Below are 27,512 nucleotides of genomic sequence, written 5' to 3' on the forward strand. Positions count from 1 at the left end.
AACCACAATTTAAAGTTCTCTGTAACTTCTTTACCCCCAGTTGCACACTGTAAGTTAATGTTACATGCATTTTAATTTCCTAACTACCCCTCTAAAGTATTTTCAAGATTAAGGAAGCTAACTTCTTAATAGCAACTTAACTGTAAAGATTGTCTTACCATCAGAGAAGAGATGCTGTCTTTCAACAAAGAGCTGTAAAAGCTTCCCCAGCTCATATGGGGTCTTACACTGCTGTAGCATAAGCTTCAAAAGGAAACACACCTGATCCTCCAGCCACATAGCAGGGATGACAGGGTGGACCTTTGTGGCTGCTGTGTTAAGCTATAAAAGAAAAAGAGAGGCTTAGGGAAAGGAGTTTCATGAGAATAGCAAATCAAAACCTCCAAATTTGGGAACCTCTAAGGAAGCTAAAATTCCCTCAAAAGCTATTGCCTGTCATAAAGCGGGGGTTCCTGCCTTTCCAAATGGCAGGAACTGGTAATGGGGCTCAGAGGACTGGCAAAAACAAGCCCTCCTCAGCAGCTTTGCACATTGTCTCTTTGTGGAAAGTTCTGGTATAGAGCTGCATGTGTGAAAAAGATGGGCAAGAGTCCTAAAGACTGAATGCTAACTACAGAGTTAATGTAAAATATTCCTACTTAGTGACTGTCAACTTAATAGCCCTCTGAGTTGCTGTGAAATTAATCAGACGTCTCACTTAGCAGCCTCTTTATTTTTATTTTATTTTATTTTATTTTTTTGAGACAGAGTCTTGCTCTGTTGCCCAGGCTGGAGTATACTGGTGCAATCTTGGCTCACTGTAACCTCTGCCTCCTGGGTTCAAGTGATTCTCCTGCCTCAGCCTCCTGAGTCGCTGGGATTACAGGTGCACACCACCACACCCGGCTGATTTTTTTGTATTTTTAATAGAGACAGGGTTTCACCATGTTGGTCAGGCTGGTCTCGAACTCCTGACCTGATGATCCGCCTGCCTTGGCCTCCCAAAGTGCTGGGATTACAGGCATGAGCCACCATGCCTGGCCTAGCAGCTTCTTTAAAGAGGGATGTAGGCCTGCCCTTGAATCCAGAGGATTTTAAATTCACATTATAAAAACCGCTCAGAAAGACTTGCCTAACATTACTTCGCTAGTTCTACCATTTTGCTTATAGTTTATTCTTGTTGGAGAATGGTCTCAGTTAAGAAGCTTGGATTTACATCATTTCAACTGAATGCTAAAAATATTAATAGGAAGATGAATTCAAGTGGCAGGCTGCATTTCTACAAGTAGGTGTGGCAAAAAATATCTTCTAGGATGCTGCAGGAAAAGGCTGATTTCAGAGGAGTGGTGCTTTCTTACCTGCTGCGGCTGCTGCTGTTGTTTTTCTTTCCTTTGTGTTGGTGAAGAACAGGGTCTCACTATGTTGCCCAGGCTGGTCAAACTCCTGGCCTCAAGCCATTCTCCCGCCTCTGCCTCCCTAAGTGCTGGGATTACAGGTATGATGACTGTGCTTGACAGATGCTTCTTTTGTGACTTCATTCCTGATTTTTACTTTGGCTCTTGCTTCGTATTATTTTTGGAAGACTAATATTTAGTTCTCAGTCACTACAGTTTTGTAGTTCACTCTAGACTTCATACAACATAACCCCCAAAAATACTGGGCATTTTGGTGGAATAGAAACTTAACTGCTGGGTTTCAAAAAATGTATATATTAATAGGCACCAAAAGCTTATAATTCAGTACCTCTGTGCCTAGTGCTGAGTTAGGCTCTAGTCTTGGGGGGGGGGGGGGGGGGGGGGGGGGGGGGGGGGGGGGGGGGGGGGGGGGGGGGGGGGGGGGGGGGGGGGGGGGGGGGGGGGGGGGGGGGGGGGGGGGGGGGGGGGGGGGGGGGGGGGGGGGGGGGGGGGGGGGGGGGGGGGGGGGGGGGGGGGGGGGGGGGGGGGGGGGGGGGGGGGGGGGGGGGGGGGGGGGGGGGGGGGGGGGGGGGGGGGGGGGGGGGGGGGGGGGGGGGGGGGGGGGGGGGGGGGGGGGGGGGGGGGGGGGGGGGGGGGGGGGGGGGGGGGGGGGGGGGGGGGGGGGGGGGGGGGGGGGGGGGGGGGGGGGGGGGGGGGGGGGGGGGGGGGGGGGGGGGGGGGGGGGGGGGGGGGGGGGGGGGGGGGGGGGGGGGGGGGGGGGGGGGGGGGGGGGGGGGGGGGGGGGGGGGGGGGGGGGGGGGGGGGGGGGGGGGGGGGGGGGGGGGGGGGGGGGGGGGGGGGGGGGGGGGGGGGGGGGGGGGGGGGGGGGGGGGGGGGGGGGGGGGGGGGGGGGGGGGGGGGGGGGGGGGGGGGGGGGGGGGGGGGGGGGGGGGGGGGGGGGGGGGGGGGGGGGGGGGGGGGGGGGGGGGGGGGGGGGGGGGGGGGGGGGGGGGGGGGGGGGGGGGGGGGGGGGGGGGGGGGGGGGGGGGGGGGGGGGGGGGGGGGGGGGGGGGGGGGGGGGGGGGGGGGGGGGGGGGGGGGGGGGGGGGGGGGGGGGGGGGGGGGGGGGGGGGGGGGGGGGGGGGGGGGGGGGGGGGGGGGGGGGGGGGGGGGGGGGGGGGGGGGGGGGGGGGGGGGGGGGGGGGGGGGGGGGGGGGGGGGGGGGGGGGGGGGGGGGGGGGGGGGGGGGGGGGGGGGGGGGGGGGGGGGGGGGGGGGGGGGGGGGGGGGGGGGGGGGGGGGGGGGGGGGGGGGGGGGGGGGGGGGGGGGGGGGGGGGGGGGGGGGGGGGGGGGGGGGGGGGGGGGGGGGGGGGGGGGGGGGGGGGGGGGGGGGGGGGGGGGGGGGGGGGGGGGGGGGGGGGGGGGGGGGGGGGGGGGGGGGGGGGGGGGGGGGGGGGGGGGGGGGGGGGGGGGGGGGGGGGGGGGGGGGGGGGGGGGGGGGGGGGGGGGGGGGGGGGGGGGGGGGGGGGGGGGGGGGGGGGGGGGGGGGGGGGGGGGGGGGGGGGGGGGGGGGGGGGGGGGGGGGGGGGGGGGGGGGGGGGGGGGGGGGGGGGGGGGGGGGGGGGGGGGGGGGGGGGGGGGGGGGGGGGGGGGGGGGGGGGGGGGGGGGGGGGGGGGGGGGGGGGGGGGGGGGGGGGGGGGGGGGGGGGGGGGGGGGGGGGGGGGGGGGGGGGGGGGGGGGGGGGGGGGGGGGGGGGGGGGGGGGGGGGGGGGGGGGGGGGGGGGGGGGGGGGGGGGGGGGGGGGGGGGGGGGGGGGGGGGGGGGGGGGGGGGGGGGGGGGGGGGGGGGGGGGGGGGGGGGGGGGGGGGGGGGGGGGGGGGGGGGGGGGGGGGGGGGGGGGGGGGGGGGGGGGGGGGGGGGGGGGGGGGGGGGGGGGGGGGGGGGGGGGGGGGGGGGGGGGGGGGGGGGGGGGGGGGGGGGGGGGGGGGGGGGGGGGGGGGGGGGGGGGGGGGGGGGGGGGGGGGGGGGGGGGGGGGGGGGGGGGGGGGGGGGGGGGGGGGGGGGGGGGGGGGGGGGGGGGGGGGGGGGGGGGGGGGGGGGGGGGGGGGGGGGGGGGGGGGGGGGGGGGGGGGGGGGGGGGGGGGGGGGGGGGGGGGGGGGGGGGGGGGGGGGGGGGGGGGGGGGGGGGGGGGGGGGGGGGGGGGGGGGGGGGGGGGGGGGGGGGGGGGGGGGGGGGGGGGGGGGGGGGGGGGGGGGGGGGGGGGGGGGGGGGGGGGGGGGGGGGGGGGGGGGGGGGGGGGGGGGGGGGGGGGGGGGGGGGGGGGGGGGGGGGGGGGGGGGGGGGGGGGGGGGGGGGGGGGGGGGGGGGGGGGGGGGGGGGGGGGGGGGGGGGGGGGGGGGGGGGGGGGGGGGGGGGGGGGGGGGGGGGGGGGGGGGGGGGGGGGGGGGGGGGGGGGGGGGGGGGGGGGGGGGGGGGGGGGGGGGGGGGGGGGGGGGGGGGGGGGGGGGGGGGGGGGGGGGGGGGGGGGGGGGGGGGGGGGGGGGGGGGGGGGGGGGGGGGGGGGGGGGGGGGGGGGGGGGGGGGGGGGGGGGGGGGGGGGGGGGGGGGGGGGGGGGGGGGGGGGGGGGGGGGGGGGGGGGGGGGGGGGGGGGGGGGGGGGGGGGGGGGGGGGGGGGGGGGGGGGGGGGGGGGGGGGGGGGGGGGGGGGGGGGGGGGGGGGGGGGGGGGGGGGGGGGGGGGGGGGGGGGGGGGGGGGGGGGGGGGGGGGGGGGGGGGGGGGGGGGGGGGGGGGGGGGGGGGGGGGGGGGGGGGGGGGGGGGGGGGGGGGGGGGGGGGGGGGGGGGGGGGGGGGGGGGGGGGGGGGGGGGGGGGGGGGGGGGGGGGGGGGGGGGTGAATACTTCCTGTATACTTCTGAACATACTATAAAAGTCACTCTGAAGGTAAGTTTAATATGCAGGGCTTTTTGGCTGTGATGTAAGTTTTAGAAGACAATATTCCCTTCAATGGAATTCTCAAGACTGCCAAGATCTTAAATTAAGGAATGGTTTATAAAATCATATGTCACAATACTGCTATCTTCTTACCCCTACCTGGAATGAATTTCCTTCTCTACTCTCTCTCCTATGCCCTATGTGGTCCTCCCTGTACATTTCTCATCCTCCTCTCTTAAATTCCAATAGGACTTACCTACTGGTAAGTACAAAGATCATTTTGCTTTTGCAGCATCTCCCTTAATGCAAAGTGTTTAAGGGAATTATTATGAGAAAGAACACTGGTAGTTAGCTCACTAAATTGCTACTATTCCTGCTTAGACACTGTTCCTGAATGTTTTCTATAACCATTCTGACTGGATTTTGATGTTTAGAAGAACAAAAGTTCTATTCTTTTTTAAAAAATATTTCTCTTCTTGATTCTTTATCCTCCTGAGCGTCCTTGTTAAAATTAGCTGGGATTAGGGCATTAGTCCTTAGTCTTTAATTACTTGTATACTTAACTCTGTGGTTCTAAGAAAAGGAACTAATGTCAGCAGATGATGGAACTAGTTAAGCTGGTCAGGCAAGAATAAGAAGATACCTGGGAGGTATCCAACGAGCCATAGGAAGAAACAGACTAAGGAAATTAATGTACCTATTTTCTGTGGTTTCAGAATCCTAGGCATATTCAAATAACTGATTTGGTATTTTCAAATATGTAACTTTCAAATCTTTATTACAGTGAAGACCAATGTGGCCGGACATGGTGGTTCATGTCTGTAATCCCAACACTTTGAGAGGCCAAGGCGGGAGGACTGCTTGAGGCAAGGAGTTCCAAACCAACCTGGGCAACAAAGCAAGACTTCCTCCCTATAAAAACAATATTAAAAATGATTGGGTGCAGTGGCTCACGCCTGTAATCCCAGCACTTCAGGAGGCTGAGGTAGGTGGATTACTTGAGGTCAGGAGTTCGAGACCAGCCTCACCAACATGGTGAAACCCCATCTCTACTAAAAACAAAAAATATTAGCTGGGTGTGGTGGTGGACACCTGTAATCCTAGCTACTCGGGAGGCTGAGGCAGGAGAATCGCTTGAACCTGGCAGGCGGAAGTTATAGTGAGCCGAGATCATGCCACCGTACTCCAGCCTGGGTGACAGAGCCAGACAGTGTCTCAAAAAAGAAAAAAAAAAAAAAGATTAAAAATTAGCCATGCTACTTGGGAGGCTGAGGTAGGAGGATCCCTTGAGCCTAGGAGTTCGAGGCTGCAGTGAGCTGTGATCATAGCGGTGTGCCTGAGTAACTGAGTGAGACCAAGTCTTTAAATAAAAACAAAAAAAGGCCATGCATGCCAACCAAGTTCAGATCAGTAAGAAAGAGCACCATAATTCCAACTTACTATTTCAAGGCTCTCCTGAAACTCCAGAAGTTTAGCTTCAGCTTCTTTATAATTCTTGAAGAACATACACAGTTCATACATCTCCATCACCAATAGTAATGGGGAATCCTTTGACAAAGAGTTCGAAAAAAATTACAAAATTTTGAACTCAATATTTTTTCAATGAATAATGCCAAATAAGAGAATGTTAAATATGCTATTAATAAGGCAGGGCATGGTGGCTCATGCCTGTAATGCCAGCACTTTGGGAGGCTGAGGCAGTGGGATTGCCTGAGGCCAGGAGTTCGAGACCACTTTGGCCAACATGATGAAACCCCATCTCTACTTAAAATATAAAAAAGCAGCCAGGCATGGTGATGCATGCCTGCAATCCCAGCTACTCCAGAGGCTGAGGCATGAGAATCACTTGAACCTGGGAGGTGGAGGTTGCAATGAGCCAAGACTGTGCCCCTGCATTCCATCCTGGGCGACAGAGTGAGACTCTGTCTCAATAAATAAATAAATTAATTAATTAAAATTAGCCAAGTGTGGTGGCATGTGCCTATAGTCCCAGCTACAAGTGAGGGAGGATCACTTGAGACCTGGAGGTCGAAGCTGTAGCTATGATCACATCACCGCACTCCAGCCTGGGCAACAGAGCAAGACTCTGCCTCAAAAAAAAAAAAAGGCTATTAGCAATAGCTTCACAGATTAAATCACGTACGTTAAAAAGAAAGTTAAATATATTTTCCTTTTGGAAAAATGATACTCAGGCCAGTTACACCTACTCAACAATCCATTCTGTCTATTCTTTTTGAGACGGAGTTTCGTTCTTGTTACCCAGGCTGGAGTGCAATAGCGCGATCTCAGCTCACTGCAACCTCCACCTCCCAGGTTCAAGCCATGCCTCAGCCTCCGGAGTAGCTGGGATTACAGGCATGTGCCGCCACGCCCAGCTAATTTTGTATTTTTAGTAGAGACGGGGTTTCTCCATGTTGGTCAGGCTGGTCTCAAACTCTGGACCTCAGGTGATCCACCCGCCTCTGCCTCCCAAAATGCTGGGATTACAGGCGTGAGCCACTGCGCCTGGCATTCTCTGTCTATTCTATACTTGGCCCACTGCACACGGGCAGGAAGCATTCCACCAGATGGTGCTATGACACCTTTATTTTTTTTTAATTTATTATTTTTTTGAGACACAGCCTCATTCTGTCACCCAGGCTAGAGTGCAGTGGCATGATCACAGCTCACTCACTACAGCCTTGACCTCAGGTGATCCTCCCACCTCAGCTTCTAGAGTAGGTGGGACTAGAGGTATGTGCCACCATGCCAGGCTAATTTTTGTATTTTTTGTAGAGATGGGGTTTGCCGTGTTGCCCAGGCTGATCTTGAACTCTTGGACTCAACTGATCCATCCACCTAGGCCTCCCAAAGTGCTGACATTACAGGTGTGCGCCAGCATACCCAGGCATAACATTTTAAACACACATACCTGGATAATCAGCTCTACTGACCCACCTTACCTATTGTTGCCTGTGGCACTGATTCATACATTTTATTGTTGTCAGTGGGAGTCGCTCAGTCAGATAATAGGAGTTCTGAATTAGAAAGTATGGCTCTGAACTGTAAATACACCACTTACTAAAGTATTTTGAGACCTTGGGTAGGTTACTTAAGTTTTGTGAGCCTTGATTTATTAGTGTGTAAAATGAGGGCAACATCACTTCATAATATCTTTTTTTTTTTTGAGACACGGTCTTGCTCTGTCACCCAGGCTGGAGTGCAGTGGCGCGATCTTGGCTCACTGCAACTTCCACCTCACGGGTTCAAGTGATTCTCGTGCCTCGACCTCCCAAGTAGCTGGGTTTACAGGTGCATCCCACCACGCCCGGATTTTTTTTTTTTTTTTTTTTGGTATTTTTAGTAGAGGCGGGGTTTTGCCATGTTGGCCAGGCTGGTCTCAAATTTCTGGCCTCAAATGATCTGCCTGCCTTGGCCTCCCAAAGTGCTGGGATTACAGATGTGAGCCACCATGTCCGGTCCATAATATCTAATATTATTTTCACATAGGATTATTGTGAAAACTCACTAAAATAATGTATTAAAAGCATCCTGAGGCTGGGCACAGTGGTTCACACCTGTAATCTCAGCACTGTGGGAGGCTGAGGTGGGTGGATCACAAGGTCAGGAGATTGAGAACAGCCTGGCCAACATGGTGAAACCCCATCTCTACTAAAAATACAAAAAATTAGCCGGGCATGGTGGCACGTGCCTGTAGTCCCAGCTACTTGGGAGGCTGAGGCAGGAGAACTGCTTGAACCCGGGAGGCAGAGGTTGCAGTGAGCCGAGATCATGCCACTGCACTCTAGCCTGGGCGACAGAGTGAGACTCTGTCTCAAAAAAAAAAAACAAAAAACAAAAAACAAAAAACAAAAAAAACACCACACCCTGGGTCAGGTGTGGTGACTGATGCTTGTAATCCCAGTGCTTTGGGAAGATGAGGTAGGAGGATCGCTTGAGTCCAGGAGTTCGAGACCAGCCTGGTCAACATGGTGAAACTCCATCTCTACTAAAAATACAAAAGAAAAAAACAAAAACAAACAAACAAACAAAAAACCCGGGCATGGTGGCGTGTGCCTGTGGTCCTACCCACCTGGGAGGCTGAGTTGGGAAGATCGACTAAGCCTTGGAGGTTGAGGCTGGAGTGAGCCTTATCATGACAATGAACTATAACCTGGGTGACAGAGTAGGACCCTGTCTCAAAAAGTAAAATAAAGTAAAATAAAATAAAAAAATACCACTTTGCTAAGGTAATTTTTTTTTTTTTTTTTTTTTTTTTTGAGATGGAGTCTTGCTCTGTCACCTAGATTGGAGTGCAGTGGCACGATCTCAGCTCACTGCAACCTCTACCTCCCAGGTTAAGCAATTATCCTCCCTCAGCCTTCCGAGTAGTTGGGATTACAGGCCCATGCCACCATGCCCGGCTAAGTTTTGTATTTTTAGTAGAGACAGGGTTTCACCATGTTGGACAGGCTGGTCTCAAACTCCTGACCTCAAGTGATCCGCCCGCCTCAGCCTCCCAAAGTGCTGAGATTACAGGCATGAGCCACCGTGCCCTGCCAGTAAATGGTACTTCTAATACCATCATCATCATCTGCTGTTGGCTAAAAAAAATGCAAGGATGGAAATAAGAAAAAGCCAAGAGGGGATATGCTGAAGTAACCCCGTAAGCTCTGGAAAGAAGTGAAGCAACGATCACTACCTTAAAGAAAAGCTGGAAACCTCTGATGAGAGTTTTGCTCTTCTGTCTTGTTAATAATGCTCTCCAGATGACTGAAAGATCCTCAAGGTTCCAGGTATGGTCCTCTATTGAGTCCTGAATGTGTCCCATGGCTTCAGTTGCAACACTGTCCTCCACAGAAGTGATGATCCAAACACAGAGACAAGAAATGGCACTGGCACCCTGCCATGGGATAAATAAAATAACAACTAGGCCTGGATTACCTGGCAAATGTTCAAATGCTACAGATGGGTATTTCCTGTTTAGAATAAGTCACCCAACTTAATTAGTTAAAATGGCTTGAAAAGCCTTCAAACATGAAACAAACTAATGAGCAACCAAGGGACCATTCTAAACTGTCCTGCAGAGTGTTGCAGGTCAAAAGACCAAGAAGCAGACAGAAGGGGGAATATATGAAAGTCAGGGAAGTACGAATCGTAAGAGAGTAGGATTGCCCTCCACTGATCTGCTGATTAAAGGACTGTCTGGAATGTCCCTTTTCCCTGCTAAAGAAGGCACCAAAGAAACACTGGTGGTCAGTCCACCAAAGCATCTTTCTCTGTGACTGCCAACCAGGAGCCAAGGCTCTGACCACTTGAGTTCACTGAATGTTAAGGCACAAGCAAGTACACTAAATGGCCCAGAGCCTAAGCTAGAGAAGCACAAAAAGTTGCAGTGAACTTGGAAACACATGCTGGAACCTCACTGTCATCATCATCCCACTTCTGATTATCAGCCTTTCCTGTCCCTCATCACTTATTCTATTGTTCTCTGGGTACTTAATTTAGGCTTCTCATGATCCTCACCTGGAGACATGAGGCCAGAACACTGAGGATAGGGGCCTGTTGTTTCACTGCTTCAACCAGAAGCCAGTGCCAGGAGTCTGGCTCCTCTGAGCATTGGAGCAGAATTTCAAATAAATCGGTCATCACTTCTTTGCTTCCCTGAAGTTCCTGGGAGGACTTATTGCAGACTTGATTGATGTCCATTTTCGAGGTGGGCACTAAGGGCAAGTTCTCAAAAGCCAGCCTTAAGTGGTCCTGAATGACTGGGCTGAAGTACTGGATAAGGGATTTCACCTAGAAGGCATATCAGATGATTAAACAGAAACCCAACTTTCAGTTTCAACTGGAGCTGAAAATGTTACAGAAAAGTATAGACAAAATTATGCTTTCTCACCCTGAACTAAGTCAGAGTGACTACTATATAATTTTACAAAGTTGTATGGTGCTTTTGAGTGAATTTCCATATTCAATCTGAAGTCACAAAAGCTTTTCAGCTCTTCAGTACTAATGACTAGTGCCTTGTCTGATGCCAACCCACTGAAATCTTAGGAAAAATAATAGTATAACATGAAACAAAAGCCCATGGATCCAGTACATATCCTGGATGTCAAGAAAAAAAAAAGGCCTATGTCTACACAATAGAAAGAATGCTATCTTCTGAGAAGTGTTCCTATTTCCTTTTGAGTGACTGCTAACAATTAGTGGCTTACCTCTGCTGGGTGGTAGTTGTGGAGTTGGCTGTGAATAATGAACTGCAGCCAATCATTTGCTTTGGCACATTCTCTAAGGTAAGATATGCTTAGTTTCATATCGTGTAGCCTGCAGAACTGTACCACTAATGCCCACTGGCTGCTAGATTCACTGGATAACCTATAATTAGAATTAGAGGTGGGGGTGGTCAAGAAAAAACAAAAAATTCATTAAAATATAGCTTTAGTTTGAACTGGAAAATGAGTAAAAATGATATAAATTAAAGCACAGTATATTCTCCAATAAATACTAAATATTTATTAGGCTACTTTGAAAAGTAGATTCTTTTTTCATTCTTTTTTTTTTTTTTTGAGACAGAGTTTCGCTCTTGTTGCCTAGGCTGGAGTGCAATGGTGCAATCTTAGCTCACTGCAACCTCTGCCTGCTGGGTTCAAGCAGTTCTCCTGTCTCAGCCTCCTGAGTAGCTGGGATTACAGGCAGGCACCACCACGCCCAGCTAATTTTGTATTTTTAGTAGAGATGGGGTTTCTCCATGTTGGTCAGGCTGGTCTTGAACTCCCAACCTCAGGTGATCCGCCTGCCTCGGATTCCTAAAGTGCTGGGATTACAGGTGTGAACCACTGTGCCTGACCGAAAAAAGTAGATGCTTTCACCCATAAGGCAGAATAGCTAGCTTATCATACTGGCACAATTCATTCCTTCCCCAAGGCATCAATCAAATACCTATTTATACTGGCTGTGTAGCATCCTTAGGAGAACTGAGGAAGTTGTCAGTCAAGAAACTTTCTGAGCACTTAATTCTCTTGCTCTATTCACTTTAGAGTACTCAGAGGCCTGGTGGGTACCTGGGCCTCCTCACCAGAGGGAGGGTACACATTTCTGCTGCAAGCAGGATTCTGCCAAGAACAGAATCAGTGATAGGATATACAGAAAAAGGGTGCCTTCTCAGGGTCTGGAGTGGTTAGGTCAGCCTCAGCGGGGCAGCATAGAGAAAAACAGGCATGAAGTGTAAGGACATGCTTTTACGTACAGTCACTTCAGCTTCCATTATCAATTGACATAATACAAAGAAAAAATTAAGGACATTACTTAAAGTCAAATTTTAGAAGACCCATCCCACATCATCCTCTTCTTCTCCTTCATTTTTTTCCAATCCTCCAAGACATCTGAACCCACATCTTCTGGCATTTCAACATGTACCACTTAAAAGACTTCTCTGACTAGCAGGGCAGTGGAAGAGACAAAGCTGCTCTCCTTCTCTTGGTAAGTCCATCTCTAAAGAGAGAACTGCTGTCTTCACCTTCTTTTCACTGATGGCAAGATGCAATTAAAATCATTATTCATTTACTGAGCATCTGCTATATGCTAGATAAAGAAGAAGATAAGGTCTAGTGGGATTTAGTGGAAACACCAGAGTTGTTCAAAGAAAAACTAGGCAAATACAGGTTGGCATAATAAGCCTGTTAGAAAAGAGGCTGAGACTGCAACTCACAAACCTCTTTATTTCCTGTTGCTGAATGCTGTTCCATGTGCCTTCTTCTAAGAGAACAAGCAATTCTTCTGTGGTTGCCTTTTCACCATCAGCTAGTTTAGATAGTTTTTCCGCTGTAAGAAATATAAACAACAAAATACAGTCAAGAGAAAAAGTCAAAACCTGAGCAATTCTGTTTGAATAGTGTGGCTCAGGGCCATTTCAGAACCCAATTAAAGTGCCCAAGAAAGTGAGATAAAGAACACACACTCTGCAGGAAAAGGATAAAATCAAGAAGATAGCCATTTTCTCCCCAAGCACTCAAAAATCAATGCCTTAGACCTAGTCACACCTTCTCTAAACAAAGCAGGCCAAATAAAAAAAGGTGCTGTACCTACAGACTCTCTGATAAAGCTGTACTGAGCATCTTCATTTCTGCACTTGTATCTCAAAATTATATTGGCCACTTTCATATCAACTCTGAGTTTGAGGCTGTCAAGGCCAAGCAATTCTAAGAAACAAACACATGCAGCTCCTACTGAAGGTATGTGGAAGGAGGAGAGCCCTATAACATAGGCTTCATTGCCTACTTGCTGCATCCTGAAAAAGAAAGGAATCAAAATCACATCAGCACATGAAAATTATTTCTCACCAGGAAAAGCAAATGGAATTAAATCAGTGACACATGGAGTGCCAGCCATGTGATTTCTGGCCTCCTCTCCCTTCCCTTTTGCCCCTTGCACGTACCCGTTTAGGTTCCTGGTAGCTTTTCAGTTGTCTTTTGGCACAAGAGCCCCCCATTCCCTTAAGTTGACTTTCTAAAACACTTACTCATAGTCTAAATTATTCTTGCTTCCAACTTCATCCAGAAGACATGAAGTACAACTTCTGAAAGACTGCCAACTTGTGATTTTATCAATTATGAGTATGTATACGAACTACGAAGAATATCAATGCCACTTAAAGTTTGACATCATAAAGCACATTTAAAAAAACTCAGATAGGCCTTTTATAGGAATAGAAAATTTGAGAAAGACATAATAAATTACTATTTATTTTTATTATTATTATTTTTGACATGGAGTCTTGTTCTGTTGCCCAGACTGGAGTGCAGTGGCGTGCTCTCGGCTCACTTCAACCTCCGCCTCCCAGGTTCAAGCGATTCTCCTGCCTCAGTCTCCCGAGTAGCTGGGACTACAGGTGCCCACCACCATGCCTGGCTAAGTTTTGTATTTTTAGTAGAGATGGGGTTTCACCATATTGGCCAGGCTGGTCTCAAATTCCTGACCTTGTGATCTGTCCACCTCAGCCTCCCAAAGTGCTGGGATTACAGGTGTAAGCCACCATGCTCAGCCCACACAAGACATTATTAACCATGTTATTAACATGTGGAATGGGAGGCTGAGGGATGTTTTATTTTCACCTTTCTAAACTACTTGAATACTTTACCATAAAAAAGGTATTACTTTGTTAATTATAAAACAAACCAATAAAGTAAATCTATATTTAGCTGTTCATTATAGCAAATGCTCCTCTCAATTCTGTGCTTTACAAAAATGAATTAAATGAATTATTAAAGACATTAAATATAGAATTCACATCTCATCATATAATTCCTTAAGTTCTGGGGTACATGTACAGAACATGCAGGTTACATAGTATACATGTGCCATGGCAGTTTGCTGCACCTATCAACCCGTCATCTAGGTTTTAATCCCCGCATGCATTAGGTATTTGTCCTAATGCTCTCCCTCCCTTAGAATTCCCTCTCTAACCACTAATACCTGACAAGCTCCTATATGATTTTAAATCTGATTATTTTTCAAAATATATTTATCTTTTTTCCAGTTAACAAAAATCACACACACTGAATGCCAGAAACTTGGGACACACAGGGAAGCACAAATGAAAACAATAATCACCATCCAAATGTATTCACTGTTAAATGTGGTATGTTTCCAGTATGTTTTTCAATGTATGTGTAAAATGTTACAGATATGCCCTTTTTTAGAATACAAATTATAATTTATTTTACTTTTTTTTTCAGTGGCAGAGTCTCACTGTTACCCAGGCTAAAGTGCAGTGGTGTGACCATAGCTCACTGCCTACTTGAACTCCTGGGCTCAGGTGATACTCCTGCTTCCCAAAGAGCTGGGATTACAGGGGTGAACCACTGTACCCAGCCAAAATTATATTTTAAATACTCACAGTTGCTTGGGAGTCTTGCTTTTGATTAATTCCTGGACCAGAAAAGTACCAAATGCAAATGATGGCCGTCCATGATGTAAATAATAAGCAAAATTCAGACGTTCCACTACAGCGTATTTATTAACCAGGTCAGGGCTAGAGAAATGTGGGAGATGACTCCATGCATCTGGGAGGAAAGTGAAACAATATCAATTATCTGTACATCACCATAATTAATTTCAGATTTGCACATGGAAAACTTAACTCTCTAATGATAAAAGAAAACTGGTTGCTGTAATCATTTTGCATCACTATGTATCACTTTGAACTTACCAAAACCTGTTTTATTTTACTTCAACATATAGAGATAGCCTTCATTTTATACAAAGATGTGTATCTGAGAAGTTGCATAAAAACCATAGTAAGAAATGATGCTCTGGCTGAGTGCGGTGGCTCACGCCTGTAATCCCAGCACTTTGGGAGGCCAAGGCAGGAGGATGACCTGAGGTCAAGAGTTCGAGACCAGCCTGACCAACATGGAGAAACTCCATCTCTACTAAAAATACAAAATTAGCCAGGTGTGGTGGCGCATGCCTGTAATCCCAGCTACTTGAGAGGCTGAGGCAGGAGAATAGCTTGAATCTGGGAGGCAGAAGTTGTGGTGAGCTGAGATTGTGCCTTTGCACTCCAGCCTGGGCAAGAGCGAAACTCTGCCTCCAAAAAAAAAAAAAAAAAAAGATGCTCCCTCCTACCATCCCATTAAACTTACTTGTAATTTTAGTTGCTTTTTTTTCTGTTGAGAGACTTTTAGGATCTACAATCAGCACTCTAGAGCTGATTGTCTCTAAACGCCTGAGTACTTTGAAATCTTCTCTCTTCTCTGGGCTTTTATGATCTCCTAAGTAAAATAAGCAAATTGGGCTAGATGATCTTGGAAGGCTGTGCCAGCGGGAATGCTCCATGACATTTTGTTAATGGAATCTTCCTCCTGTGAGGGCTGCGGTCATTGAACTACAGCTTTGGCAGAGACCTGGGAGGGTCTGGCTGCCAGTGGAGCAAGGCTCAGTGACTACTTGGGGGTGGAGAGGGATGTCTTCTCTCCGTTTGGGTCTTCCTGGCCACAGCTCATTACATCTGTTATTATAGATACTAATATATAACTGCGGGGGGAATTCCCAGTATCTATAACATCCCTATATCTATATCCCAGTATCTGTAACACATCCCTAAACCAATGGAGGAACACGTGCTGGGGACATAAGAAAGCAGACCCAGAAGTGACTCCTTAGAGGGCAATGTGCATGCTCATTTTGGGACAACTGTCAGAGAGCTAAAGCCATTCTGGTTGAATGTGTAAAACTGATATAAAAAAATAACTTTAGAAGCTGTCCCAACTGATTTCATTTAAGGATATTGTTTACAGGGGTGGAAGGAAGCTCTAGTCTGGCAGGTCTAGTATCTCAGAGGTAATAGGGCTTTAGAGTCATAAATGTGTTTGAGGCCGAGCGTGGTGGCTCACTCCTGTAATCCCAGCACTTTGGGAGGCTGAGATGGGTGGATCAACTGAGGTCGGGAGTTCGATATCAGCCTGACCAACGTGGAGAAACCCCATCACTACTAAAAATACAAAATTAGCCAGACATGGTGGTGCATGCCTGTAGTCCCAGCTACTCAGGAGACTGAGGCAGGAGAAGCACTTGAATCTGGGAGGTGGAGGTTGCAGTCAGCCAAGATCGCGCCATTGCACTCCAGCCTGGGCAACAAGAGTAAAACTCCGTCTCCAAAAAAAAAAAAAAAGTGTGTGATTCCTGGTTTTGATACCACTAGTTGCGTGACCTTGAGCAACTTATTTAACTTTTAAGAATTGTATATATTTAAAGTATACAACATAAATGGTTTTTTTTGGGTCTTTTTTTTGGGACAGGGTCTGGCTCTGTCGCCTAGACTGGAGTGCAGTGGCACAATCTTGGCTCACTGCAACCTCTGCATCCTGGGCTCAGGTGATCCTCCCGGGCTCAGGTGATCCTCCCACTTCAGCCTCCCAAGTAGCTGGGACCACAGGTGCACTCCACCACACCCGGCTTTCTTTAGTATTTTTGGTAGAGATGAGGTCTCAAAATCCTGAGCTCAAGCAATCTGCCTGCCTTGGCCTCCCAGAGTGCTGGGATTACATGTGTGCACCCAGCCTCTTCTTTTCTTTTTTTTTTTTAAGATAGAGTCTTGCTCTGCTATCCAGGCTGGACTGCCATGGCACAATCTTGGCTCACTGCAACCTCCGCCTCCTGGGTTCAAGCGATTCTCCTGCCTTAGCGTCCTGAGTAGCTGGGACTTACAGGCATGTGCCACCACACCTAATTTTTGTACTTATAGTAGAGACGGGGTTTCGCCATATTGGCCAGACTGGTCTCGAACTCCTGACCTCAGGTGATCTGCCCACCTCGGTCTCCCAAAGTGCTGGGATTACAGGCATAAGCGTGAGCCACCATGTCCGGCCAGCCACCGTACCCAGCCCACCTAGCCTCTTTCACCAATGTTTGATGGTTTAACATGTACAGATCTTTGACCTCTTTGATTAAATTTATTCCTAAGTATTTTGTGTTCTATTAAAAAACAGAAATGGGATAGTTTTGTTCATTATCTTTTTCAGATAGTTTGCTATTGATATATAGAACACTACTGATTTTTGTATGTTGATTTAATATCCTACAACTTTCCTGAATTTGTTTATTAGTTCTAACAGTTTTACTGGTAGAGTCTTTAGGATTTTCTATATGCAAAATCATGCCATCTGCAAACAATGAAAACTTCACTTCTTCCTTTCTGATTTGGATGCCTTTCATTTTTTTTTTTGCTTAAATGCTCTGGTTAGGACTTCAAGTACTATGTTAAACAGAAGTGGCAAGGGTGGGCATCCCTGTCTTGTTTCTGATCTTAGAGGAAAAGCTTTCAACTTTTCACTGCTGAGTATGATAATAGCTGTGAGCCTGTCATATGTGGCCTTTATAATGTTGAGATGCATTCCTTCTATGCCTAATTTGTTGAGAGTTTTTATTATGAAAGGATGTTGAATTTTGCAAAATGCCTTTTCTGTATCTATTGATATGATCATATGGTTTTTGTCTTTTTTTTTTTTTTTTTTTTTTTTGAGATGGAGTCTCGCTCTGTCGCCACTCACGGCTGGAGTGCAGTGGCATGATCTTGGCTCACTGCAAGTTCCGCCTCCCAGGTTCACGCCATTCTCCTGCCTCAGCCTCCCAAGTAGCTGGGACTACAGGCATCCGCCACCATGCCCAGCTAATATTTTTTGTACTTTTTAGTAGAGACAGGGTTTTCCACCGTTTTAGCCGGGATGGTCTCGATCTCCTGACCTCATGATCCACTCGCCTCGGCCTCCCAAAGTGTTGGGATTACAGGCGTGAGCCATTGTGCTTGGCCTGGTTTTTGTCTTGCATTCTGTTAATGTGGTGTATAATTTATTAATTTGTGTATGTTGAACCACCCTGGTTTTAATTCTGTATTTGATGATCCTTTAAGTTCAGAAAGGCAATAGCCAATAACCCTATCATTATAAAATCTGTTAAATATATGCAAAAGGAGCTTTTTAAATTCATTCACAAAGGTCATTATGCAATAAAATCCCTTTTAACATATTTATATGAGTCCTCTGTTCACCAAAGCCAATTCACTGCACCTTTCTCCAACAGGTAATTTTTTTTTTTTTGGACACAGGGTCTTGCTCTGTTGCCCAGGCTGGAGTGCAGTGGCATGACCAAAATTCACTGCAGCCTTGACTTCCTTAACTCAAGCAATCCTCTTGCCTCAGCCTCCTGTAGGACTGTAGGCACACACAACCATGCCTGGCTAATTTTTAAATTTTTCTTTCACCTTCTTGACCCTTATCTTCTATACCTGGCTAATTTTTTGTAGAGACAGTGTCTTGCTATATTGTCCAAGCTGGTCTTGAATTCCTGGCCTCAAGCAATCCTTCCACCTCAGCTTCCTAAGTGTTAGGATTACAGGCATGAGCCGCTACACCTGGCCTCCAACAGGTAATTTTAGAACGTTTTTCCCTCGACACTAATTACCCTTCTATAACCTCCATTTGTTATCACCTACTTTCTGATGTTGTATTCATAGAGCATGAATATCTTAGAAAGATGGTACCATCTTTCTATTAATAAGACCAACAGAATAGCTCAGATTAAAGTTCCTCTAAACCCAAGAAAATATCAGAACAAAAATGTCTCTTTTTAGATAAATCTGAAGTCAGAAGATATTTTGATGTGAGTCTAGTCATCTCTTGGTATCCATGGGATTGGTTCCTGAAACTCTTGGATACCAAAATCCACAGAAGGATGCTCAAGTCCCTGTAAAATAGCATAGTATTTATATATAGCCTATGCACATTTCCCCATACACTTTAAATTACTCTAGATCATTTATAATACCTAATAAATGTAAATGCTATGTAAATAGTTGTTATACTGTATTTTTAAATTGGTTTTTTTATTGTTCTTTTTTTTTTAATTGTTTGTTTGTTCTCTCAAATATTTCCCATCTGAGGTTAGCTGAATCCTTGGATATGGAACCCAAGGATCTGGAGGGCTGACTCCAGTTAGAAAGAAATAATCACTCCTGTCATGTACTATTCAATTGTCTCTTAACCACTTACTACCTATTTTTAAAAAAAGACAACACAGTGATCTGGTTCCAGAAACTAGTTCTGGAAAACAGTGTATCTGCTCTTGTTTTCAAAGTTCAAAGCTTATTTCTGAAATAAAGTTGTATTTTCTCATGGAATTCCAAGGACTTTCCACATTGTGACCTGATTCCTAAAAAAAAAAAGGCTTGAAGACCCTCGAGGTATCTGTCATCTTACAAAGGTCTTACCTGAAAGTACATTCCCTCTTTGAGATTAAAAAAACTGTCACATGCCCTATTTGCATTCTTGTGAGAACAGAGCGACTTTGGCAACTTGTAATTACATATAAAGCCATTCATTAAATATTTGCTGAGTGTGTGTAAGGCACACAGTACTGAAATGAGCACATTTGAGTTTTCTATTCAGATAAGACCATAATTTTTTAGCAGGTTGGGGCTTAGTATGGAGATTGTGTATAAGAGAAAATTCAATCTAAAGGGAAATTTTACTCTGGCCTGGTGCAGAAGCCAAGTCACCACCCAGTGTTACTACATCCACATTCAGTGGTAAAACCATAAGAAAACAGAAGGAAACATTCAAATTAAATACAGTTTTCCAATTTTATAAATATGTATTGGCTGGGCGCGGTGGCTCACGCCTGTAATCCCAGCACTTTGGGAGGCCGAGGCGGGTGGATCACAAAGTCGGCAGATCGAGACCATCCTGGCTAACACGGTGAAACCCCATCTCTACTAAAAATACAAAAAAATTAGCTGGGCGTGGTGGCAGGTGCCTGTAATCCCAGTTATTCAGGAGGCTGAGGCAGGAGAATGGCATGAACCCGGGAAGCACAGCTTGCAGTGAGCTGAGATTGCGCCATGGCACTCCAGTCTGAGTGGAACGAGACTCCATCTCAAAAAAAAAAAAAAAGTATTATATTTTCAAGATAACAGTTTCATTTACTTTGTGATTTCCTCAAGTATGTTTTAAACTTCTAAAAATGGCAGGGAACATGCTTTCAACTTCTCTGTGCCTCTACTCTACCTGGTAGAGTGCTCAATTTCCAAGAGTTAGAATGCCAGGTCAAGATGTCACCTAAGTGATGGAGTTGGAGCCATCACAACAGGAGAGGGGATTTTGTCTACTCTCTAGTAACTTCACTGAGAAAGGGTTGTTTTTTGTTTTTTTTTTTTTTTTTTTTTTTGAGACGGAGTCTCGCTCTGTCACCCAGGCTGGAGTGCAGTGGCCGGATTTCAGCTCACTGCAAGCTCCGCCTCCCGGGTTTAAGCCATTCTCCTGCCTCAGCCTCTCGAGTAGCTGGGACTACAGGCGCCCGCCACCGAGCCCGGCTAGTTTTTTTTTGTATTTTTAGTAGAGACGGGGTTTCACCGTGTTAGCCAGGATGGTCTCGATCTCCTGACCTCGTGATCCGCCCGTCTCGGCCTCCCAAAGGGCTGGGATTACAGGCTTGAGCCACCACGCCCGGCCGAGAAAGGGTATTTCTATTCGATAAATGCAATAAGCACTACTTTTTTCAGCACTCAACAAACATTTACTGAACATCTACTGTAGGCTTGGCATACACTGGACTCTGGGCACGAGGTAAATTCTATATATCAAAATTTGAACTTATAAAACATATACATTAAGAAATTCATTTTTATTTATGTCAACAGATATTTATTGGGTATATACTATGTACAAAGTACTAATGCAAAGCCTAATTTAGGGTAATATAGGCAGAGGCACCACAGATAACATGATATTAAAGATAAAAGAGAAATAGAAAAAACAGTTTAAGAACAGAAAAAAATAAATCAGAGAAAGTCTTATGGTATTTATACGACAGCAATGTGTGTGAATCTGGTACTTAAATGCCTTGCCTCCTTTTATTCTCATAGTAATGTGTTAGGTGGTCACTGTGATTAACCTCATTTCATAGAGAACTAAAGAGGTTAGATCACATGACCAAGGTCACACAGAGGTTAGATCACATGACCAAGGTCACACAGGTATGGTAGGGCCAAGATTTGTTTAATGCTGACACCTATGCTTTTAATTTTTATGATACTATACTGGAAATGAAGAATAATTTTTTGAAAGGAAGAAATATAATCAAATAGTTACACATTACCTTTTTCAGCAAGTACAGCACTAGTAACCTAATACATTGACTTTTAACTCACAATATGTTTTCAATTCTGTCTTCTGCGAACTATTTTTCCTTTGGAATACACCTTTACTTTTAAAATAAAAAGCAATGAGAAAACTAGATTGGCTTTACATATATTAACTTCTATAGTTAACATTGCTAAAACATGTCTCAAGAAGTACCCATGATGACTTACCTCCTATAGCTAGTGTGTTAGCAGACTGCCAGCCAAACAATCTGCTAGGATCAAAGGGTGATAATGACTGAAAAAAGGGAAAAGTTAAACAGAATTAGAAATTCATTGATTCTAAAATAGGTAAACAAAATTATATGAAAGGACTTCAGAGGTAGTCTGCTTCCCCTTTTCCAAGGCAATTTAAAGCTTATCGTTCTGGACATAAATTCTTTGAACACAGCCAGAGTACAATGGTGCAACCTCAGCTCACTGCAACCTCCGCCTCCTGGGTTCTACCAATTCTCCTGCCTCAGCCTCCCGAGTAGCTGGGACTATAGGCACGTGCCACCATGCCTGCCTAATTGTTGTATTTTTAGTAGAGATGGGGTTTCACTATGTTGGCTAGGCTGCTTTCGAACTCCTGACCTCAGGTGATCCGCCCAACTTGGCCTCCCAAAGTGTTGGGACTACAGACATGAGCCACCGCACCCGGCTCCTTTATAGAATTATAAACCTTATGCTATAAACCTTATAGATACTAGGAGAATATGTGTATTCAGGGAAAAAAGGAAAAGCCTTTTGAAATGAGAAATAGGCAAAGGAAGGTGTTCTTAACCGAGGGTCCCTGACTAGGCTTCAGGGAGTCTGTGAATCACTTTGAAATGTAAGCAAAATTATATGCATATGTGTAATTTTTCTGGGTAGAGGGTTTGTAGCTTTCTTACATTCTTAGAGGTTCTGAAAAAGATTAAAAAGCATTGATTTAAACAAACATCCCTGATTCATTGAGAAGAGATAGTCAGAAGTTACAAGTGGCAGAATAGAATGCTTTTGATGAAAGCAGCAGACAGGTATGTTGGTCAACTGTTTGCTCTGACCCACCTCCACCCTTCCCACTCTGCTCAGCATTGCAGGAAACTACATTTCCCAAGCTCCTTTGCCCTTTGGCTACCAGATAAATATAGCCACAAAGACACTGTGGGAGACTAAAGATGGGAAGAGAGAAGTCAAGATATTCCCCCCCTGCATTTTCCTGGGGCATCTACCTCCATACTCTATGTTCCCACTTCCCATTAGGCAGTCTGGTTGTTAGTTTAATTCCCAGAAATGGCTCCAGCTTCTGGGTTCTGGTAACACCACTTTTTTGCATTGTTTTTGCAGCCTTAGGGGTGCAAGAACATGGCTTCCTGTTTTGTTATCTGGGGTTGTCTCACTATCGCGTTTGGTTTCTCCATTCTGCTATGATGCTGTATAAGTAATTCCCTACGTTAAATGCCCTCCAGTTGAAAGATCTAGAGTGATTTCTGTTTTCCTGGCTGAATATTTAGGTCTATCAGACCTAAATATTGACCACCTAAATACTGTACCTGAATAAGGTGGTAGAGTGTAATATCAGATGGCAGGACACTAGGAGGAGTGCACTGTGGGAAGAGAGCAGTTTTTAGCTTGGGGTAAGGAGTTAATGCCATCTTCAAAAGCTGGGGATCCACTTTCTTCAAACAGTTTTCATTTTCTTCATTCTGAACAACCTAAGTAAAAAGACAGATAACAGGTTGGAGAGCAGCATTTTTCTCTTCTCAAAGTTTAAGTCTTTTTTTCACAAGAACCCTGTGAAACAAGATTAGCTTGAGAAGAGTATGTGGTAGTGAATATGGCATTAGACAAGTAGTCATAAGTTAACAGTTCTTGTTCTGGTTCTGAAACAAACTGGCTATGTGACCTTAGCTAGATATTTAATATCAGGTCTTTGTTTCCCCAGCTGCAAAATTAGGAAGTTCAGCTAGATCAGTGGTTTTCAAGTTGTATAGAAATTGTTTGAAAAACAGCTCTGCCAATATTTAATTCAATAATATATATTTTAAAATATTTACAAACTACTAGATGACTTCTCACTCAACTCTAAAGTTATCCTATGACCCTAATTTCTGACAGGTGATTAAAAATAGACAATTAAATAGTCATGTAAGGTATACTGCAACAATCTAAAAAAGGTGGTATTAAGTTAAGCTAGCACCAGTAAGAAACTTTTGAAGATTCGATATTAAACAACATTCTTAATTTCCCTCTAAACAGGCCACTCTACTTCTAAAAAGCAAAGATGGGCACATTTCCATTAGGTCCCTCAATAAAGTTTATATGGGTAGCTGAAGATTATGGTTTCCTTTGACCTAAGAGGGCAAATAGTACAGAATAATTACCAAGCCACAGATCTAAAGTATTCTTACTCCCTGAAGCAAGCAGATCCTAATTGTATTCTGAAAACAAATCTGGAGTATTGGAAAACAAACTAAAGGGAAAAAAGGATCTCTACATAACATATTCATTCCCCTCCCCACCCCCACCCAGCTTTTTTTTTTTTTTTGAGACAGGGTCTCACTTTGTCACCCAGGCTGAAGTGCAGTGTAATTTTTGTATTTTTAGTAGAGATGGCATTTCAGCACGTTGGCCAGGCTGGTCTTGAACTCCCGACCTCAAGTGATCCACCCGCCTCGGCCTCCCAAAGTGCTGGGATTACAGGCGTGAGCCACCGTGCCCGGTCATGTCCAGTTAATTAAAACAAATTTTTTTTGTAGAGACGGAGGTTTCGTCATGTTGCTGGTCTCAAACTCTTGTATGCAAGTGATCCATCTACCCTGGCCTTCCAAAGGGCTGGGATTACAAAAATGAGCCAATGCGCCTGGCTTCATTCCCTTTAAATTGTAGATATCAAAAATTTTTTTTTTTTTTTTTTTTTTTTTTTTTTGAGACAGAGTCCCGCTCTGTTGCCCAGGCTGGAATGCAGTGGCGCAGTCCTGGCTCACTGCAACCTCCGCTTCTCAGGTTCAAGTGATTCTCATGCTTCAGCCTCCCAAGTAGCTGGGATTACAGGCATGTGCCAAGATGCCCAGCTAAGTTTTTTCTATTTTTAGTAGAGACAGTGTTTCACCATGTTAACCAGGCTGGTCTCAAACTCCTGACCTCAAGTGATCTGCTTGCCTCGACCTCCCAAAATGCTGGGATTACAGGAGTGAGACACTGCACCGGGCTGAGATATAAAATCTTAAAATTCAGCCTTGTCCTCTGCTCTTTAATCTAATGAAATACTTGAATATAGTTATATTTTAATATCAACTGAGATCTAGACAATCCATAGATAATTCTGCTAAATTTAAAAATCAGTCCCATTTTGTTGTAAAGTGCTATCCATACCTGGCTGACACCCCCAGGAGAATACATTGTAGTAGCAAGGGCCAGGAGGGTATGTCCTTCCAATAGCATACTGCTTACACTGGCCTGATTGGTGGGAATCAAAATCTGAGCATTTGCGAGGCTAGCCTGGAAGATCAGTTTGGGATCTGGAAAATAAAAGACAGAGAGATAAATACTAAATTAAGAATTACATAAATGTGAGAAAAATAATATAAATTTTTAACTCTATCTACAGTGAAAAAAAAAAAAGGACTTCCTAAGTGTAAAAGCAATGGGAAAACATCACAGAGGGGAAAAATGAAAGATTTGTCTACACAAAAATAAAAACTTCTATTCAAAGACAATTAAAAGGTAACAATGGGCCGGGCGCGGTGGCTCAAGCCTGTAATCCCAGCACTTTGCGAGGCCGAGACGGGCGGATCATGAGGTCAGGAGATCGAGACCATCCTGGCTAATACGGTGAAACCCCGTCTCTACTAAAAATACAAAAAACTAGCCGGGCGAAGTGGTGGACGCCTGTAGTCCCAGCTACTTGGGAGGCTGAGGCAGGAGAATGGCGTAAACCTGGGAGGCGGAGCTTGCAGTGAGCTGAGATCCGGCCACTGCACTCCAGCCTGGGTGACAGAGCGAGACTCCGTCTCAAAAAAAAAAAAAAAAAAAAAAAAGTAACAATGAACTGAGAGAAAAATTATAACAAATGACAACCTAAAGAGTTGCTGAGTTTGTCCTCAACAAAGAGCTCATCCAAATCAATGCCAAAAATACTGACTCTAACAGGTAAATGGGCAAAAGAAATAACCAATTTATGAAGGAGGAAATATAAATGCCTGACACATAAAAGTACATAATTCACTAGCAACAAAGAAATGCAAATTAATTAGATGCCATATACTACCTATCAAATTAGCAATAATTTTAAAAAAATCATCAAGCATTAGAGCTGGTCACAGTGAGTAGAGACTGGGACTTACAATAAAATCATAAAACTGTACAACTCCCTTGGAAAGCAATCCGGTCCTACAGCAAGAACCTTAAAAACATGTATAACCTTTGACCCAATAGTTTTATATCCCAAAACCTATCTGTACTAAGAAAATAATCTGAAATAAGGACAAAACTTTATATTGAAATATGTTCAAGACTATTATTTATAATAAATGGAAAATGGCCTCGTCAGAAAATGAGAGAACAGTAAATTAAATAAGGGTATATCCATACAATGAAATATTATGTAAACATTTAAAATGGTCATTGTCTTTAAGAATGTGGGAAAATTCTGTTATAATATTACACAAAAAAGCAGTATATAAAAACACAGATGTTTCTTGTTGTACAATATTCTGTCACAAGGTAGGAGCTCAATAAATATTTGTTAGGTGAATGAAATACAATAGAGACTAGGTTTTTAAAAAGTACAGTGAAAATAACTGGAACAAAATACATTAAAATATTATCAGTGGTTACCTACGGGTGGTTATTTTCCTATGTACCAAGGCTACCCATGGAGGTATTACTTTTTAATTAATTAATTAATTTATTTATTTTTTAAAGAGAGACAGGGTCTTGCTCTGTCAACCAGGCTGGAGTGCAGTGACACAATCATGGCTCACTGCATCCTCTAACCCCAGGGCTCAAGTGATCCTCCCATCTCAGCCTCCCACATTGCTGGGATTACAGGAGCATGCCACCACACCTAATTTTTAAAAATCTTTTGTAGAGACAGGGTCTTACTATGTTGCCCAGGCTGGTCTTGCACTCCTATCCTCAAGTGATCCTTCCACTTTCCTTCCCAAAGCACTGGGATTACAGGTGTGAGCCATCACACCTGGCCAGTATTACCTTCTTGATAGCTGTCTGTGGTTTCTAATTTTTTTTTTAAGCAATGAACATATATTACTTCATAATCAGCATGCAAAACCAGAAAACAAAACCTACATTATGAAAAAATTCTGCATTTCGAGAGAAACTGGACATTATATGTAACTGAAAGACTGCTGACATTCCTTGTCTGTGGTCATTCAGCCTGTCCCCTTTTCCCTGTTTCTGGGATAACACCAGCTAAGTCCTCAGGGGTAACAAGGCTTTTCTGTCTGATTACAACCAGAGTAAGCCTCTACATCAGCAGCTCCACTGCAGAGGACACAACAATCTCACACATACTATGGATTTCTTTTAACTCCATTTGGAGTTCCTTACTAAAATATTCAAAACAGGGATCTGGAAGACAGACCACTTCTTCATGGAAAAAGGGTGCCAGTCGACCAGAGAGCAGGAATTCAGCCTCTGACAAACTGGTGGGACAAGGGAAATCCTAGAGCACGATGCTAAGGGGAAGGGGACAAAACCAGGTAAAGTCTTTGCTCCAGGTCTAGCTTTTCTTGGCTGGCTGGCAGCTAACCTTTTTGGCCTTCTACTTCTTACCTAAAGTGTGAGCCTAGATTACATTCAGATAGTTGACCACAGCCAAATAATTTATTTAAAAGAGTTCACAAGTTTAATACCATTCAACAGACCAGTGATTGATCCAAAGAAAGTTTCTGTGTTTAATACAGTATACCCATACCTGTTAAATTACTGGCAACTTGTCGACACTGAACTAAAAATTCAAACCAAGGGTGTGCTTCATGTAACTCTTTTTTTTCCAAAAAGGGACAATTTTCAGGACTAAGTCTGTATATAAAACAAACAAAAAACTTCTTTGGTTAACATACAGGATAAGACAATTACAACCATGTTTGCTCAGGTGATGATTAGCATTTAAAAAAAGAATCTTGGAATTAAAAAGTAAATATAACACAAAATACTCCCACTCTTGTGTTGTATTTTACATATTCTTCATGATCTGGAAACAGACAATTTCAGAGACAAGAGATTTTAGAGACATCATATGTTCACTACCATGAGGAAATTTAACCAACTCCTTGTCAGATTAATAGATACCTTGTACTTTAAGATACTTCATATTTTATTGGTTTTTACAGCAAAGACTTTTTAGCATATTCAAACTTAATAAGAGGCTTTTTAAAAACTCTTACAAGCCAGGTGTGCTGGTGTGCGCCTATAGTTCCAGTTACTTGGGAGGCTGGGGTGGGGGAATTGCTTGAGCCCAGGAGTTTGAGGCTGCAATGAGCCATGATTGTGCCACTGCACTCCAGTCTGAGTGACAGAGTGAGACTGTCTCAAAATAAAATACAA

At 46.5% G+C, this 27,512-nt stretch overlaps 1 protein-coding gene across 2 annotated transcripts in view; it reads right to left on the minus strand.

Annotated features, from left to right (window-relative positions):
- The window catches only part of SPG11 (SPG11 vesicle trafficking associated, spatacsin), a 106,086-nt gene that overhangs the window by 27,828 nt on the left and 50,746 nt on the right, over positions 1 to 27,512 (minus strand). For both annotated transcript variants that reach the window (XM_050799336.1, XM_050799335.1), the window contains exons 17-28: positions 26,881 to 26,987; positions 24,318 to 24,463; positions 22,496 to 22,657; positions 21,150 to 21,216; positions 14,181 to 14,346; positions 12,367 to 12,572; positions 11,998 to 12,106; positions 10,501 to 10,660; positions 9,812 to 10,084; positions 8,988 to 9,188; positions 5,747 to 5,854; positions 159 to 321 (exon numbers count right to left, since the gene is read on the minus strand). In XM_050799336.1, coding sequence (XP_050655293.1) covers positions 159 to 321; positions 5,747 to 5,854; positions 8,988 to 9,188; positions 9,812 to 10,084; positions 10,501 to 10,660; positions 11,998 to 12,106; positions 12,367 to 12,572; positions 14,181 to 14,346; positions 21,150 to 21,216; positions 22,496 to 22,657; positions 24,318 to 24,463; positions 26,881 to 26,987 — 1,868 coding nt within the window. The remainder of the gene's footprint in view (positions 1 to 158; positions 322 to 5,746; positions 5,855 to 8,987; positions 9,189 to 9,811; positions 10,085 to 10,500; positions 10,661 to 11,997; positions 12,107 to 12,366; positions 12,573 to 14,180; positions 14,347 to 21,149; positions 21,217 to 22,495; positions 22,658 to 24,317; positions 24,464 to 26,880; positions 26,988 to 27,512) is intronic.

This window comes from Macaca thibetana, chromosome 7 (assembly GCF_024542745.1).
Source record: "Macaca thibetana thibetana isolate TM-01 chromosome 7, ASM2454274v1, whole genome shotgun sequence".
In the NCBI taxonomy this organism is placed as follows: domain Eukaryota; kingdom Metazoa; phylum Chordata; class Mammalia; order Primates; family Cercopithecidae; genus Macaca; species Macaca thibetana.